Below are 2,236 nucleotides of genomic sequence, written 5' to 3' on the forward strand. Positions count from 1 at the left end.
CGGGGGGCGGCAAGTTCTCCTGCCCGCGGGCCCTTAAGGTGCCCGCCTACCTCAACTACCGCTTCCTGGGCGAGAAGGACTGCGGCGCCCCCTGCGAGCCCGGCCGCCTCTATGGGCTCATGTACTTCGGGCCCGAGGAGCTGCGCTTTGCCCGCACCTGGATCGGCATCTGGTCGGTGCTGTGCTGCGCCTCCACGCTCTTCACCGTGCTCACCTACCTGGTGGACATGAAGCGCTTCAGCTACCCGGAGCGGCCCATCATCTTCCTGTCGGGCTGCTACACAGCCGTGGCCGTGGCCTACATTGCCGGCTTCCTGCTGGAGGAGCACGTGGTGTGCAATGAGCGCTTCGCTGAGGACGGCTCGCGCACGGTGGCGCAGGGCACCAAACGCGAGGGCTGCACCATCCTCTTCATGATGCTCTACTTCTTCGGCATGGCCAGCTCCATCTGGTGGGTCATCCTCTCGCTCACCTGGTTCCTGGCGGCTGGCATGAAGTGGGGCCACGAGGCCATCGAGGCCAACTCACAGTACTTCCACCTGGCCGCCTGGGCTGTGCCGGCCATCAAGACCATCACCATACTGGCCTTGGGGCAGGTGGATGGTGACGTGCTCAGCGGTGTCTGCTTTGTGGGCATCAATAACGTAGATGCCCTGCGCGGCTTCGTGCTGGCCCCCTTGTTCGTCTACCTGTTCATCGGCACCTCCTTCCTGCTGGCCGGCTTTGTGTCGCTCTTCCTTTGTGTCGCTCTTCTGCATCCGGACCATCATGAAGCATGATGGCACCAAGACAGAGAAGCTGGAGAAGCTGATGGTGAGGATTGGGATCTTCAGTGTCCTCTACACGGTGCCTGCCACCATCGTCATCGCCTGCTATTTTTATGAGCAAGCCTTTAGGGAACAGTGGGAAAGGAGCTGGGTCACCCAGAGCTGTAAGAGCTATGCCATTCCCTGCCCCAACAACCACAGCAGCCACCACCCACCCATGAGTCCTGACTTCACTGTCTTCATGATCAAGTATCTCATGACCTTAATCGTGGGCATCACCTCAGGCTTCTGGATCTGGTCTGGGAAAACGCTCAATTCCTGGAGGAAGTTCTATACTAGACTCACCAACAGCAAGCAGGGGGAAACCACTGTGTGAAGCCCAGCCCCACCCAGCTGAGGGAAACCTTTTGCCTCAAAGGTGGGTGAGGGACCTGTATCCAGCTCGCCATGTGGCCACCATTCTAGCTGGGACGGGGGGAAATGCTTGCACAACAGTCAGACTTTCTGGACTGCTAACGGCATCTCCAGCCTGCAGGGAACTGTGAGAGAACAGAGGCAGGTGGGGAAACTCCTAAGCTGGGACAGACTCTCTCTTTCTGTTTCTCCCTCTCTCTCTCTTTTTCTGTCTCCTATTGGAACTGAACACACTGTGTCCTTTGGGGAGAGGATTGTAAATAGTCTCTGTAAGATTTTGTAAGTATATTTGTACTGTATTTAAATTGCAAAGATCTCTCACTTTTTTTAATTATTTAGGACATTTTAAAGCCATTTACAGATATCCCCCCCCCCCCCCAACCCCCCCCCCCACACACACTTTAAAAAAAAAAAACTGGTATTGGATTTTATTTTCTAGTGCAGGATTGAATTTTTTATTTTTTTTTTTTTAAACCAAAACAGATCCCTCTCTTCTCCCCCAGACAGGTTGACTGATTTGCTTGGAGTTTTAGTTGCATGAACAGCAGGGCCTGCACTGAGGTTGCTGCAGCTGTGCAAAGGCTCCTCCTGACCCAGGCAATGTCCTGATCCCAACCTCCTACCTAGGTATGGGGAGGTGGAGAAGATCACCTGTCATGATCCTGCCCCACATGCAGGGACAGGTTGTCTGTCCCTTATCAATTGTGTCTTGAGGGAAGAGAAGAGAAAGCAGCAATTTGCTGCCTCTACCAGCTCTGCATGGTAGAAGAGAGGATGAGAGCAGAGGAGCTGATCCCTGCTGCCCACAAATAACTGTATGGTCTCCTTGTCTTGCTGTCTCCCCAAAGACATTCAATACCAGTCACCCAACTGCCAGGGGAAGGGGCGGAAGAAGTGGGAGGACCATTTTGGTTCCGTCCCAAACCGTGCCTCACCTCTGGGGCCACAGGAGCAGAATAAACAACTTTCTGCCAAGGTTTTGGATTAGATGTGTGTTTGGAGGGGGGAGGGGGTTGGCTGCCTTCTGGTTTTGTTTTTTTTGGGGGGGGGGGGGG

General features: G+C 54.5%; 1 protein-coding gene across 1 annotated transcript in view; it reads left to right on the forward strand.

Annotated features, from left to right (window-relative positions):
* The window catches only part of FZD1 (frizzled class receptor 1), a 9,471-nt gene extending 7,254 nt beyond the window's left edge, over nucleotides 1-2,217 (forward strand). The window contains 2 exon segments of the mRNA XM_025210001.1: nucleotides 15-740; nucleotides 742-2,217. Of these exon segments, the coding sequence (XP_025065786.1) occupies nucleotides 15-740; nucleotides 742-1,143 (1,128 nt within the window). The 3' untranslated portion in view covers nucleotides 1,144-2,217.
* The last annotated feature ends 19 nt before the right edge of the window (nucleotides 2,218-2,236 follow it).

The sequence above is a fragment of the Alligator sinensis genome, unplaced genomic scaffold (genome assembly GCF_000455745.1).
Source record: "Alligator sinensis unplaced genomic scaffold, ASM45574v1 scaffold479_1, whole genome shotgun sequence".
In the NCBI taxonomy this organism is placed as follows: Eukaryota; Metazoa; Chordata; order Crocodylia; family Alligatoridae; genus Alligator; species Alligator sinensis.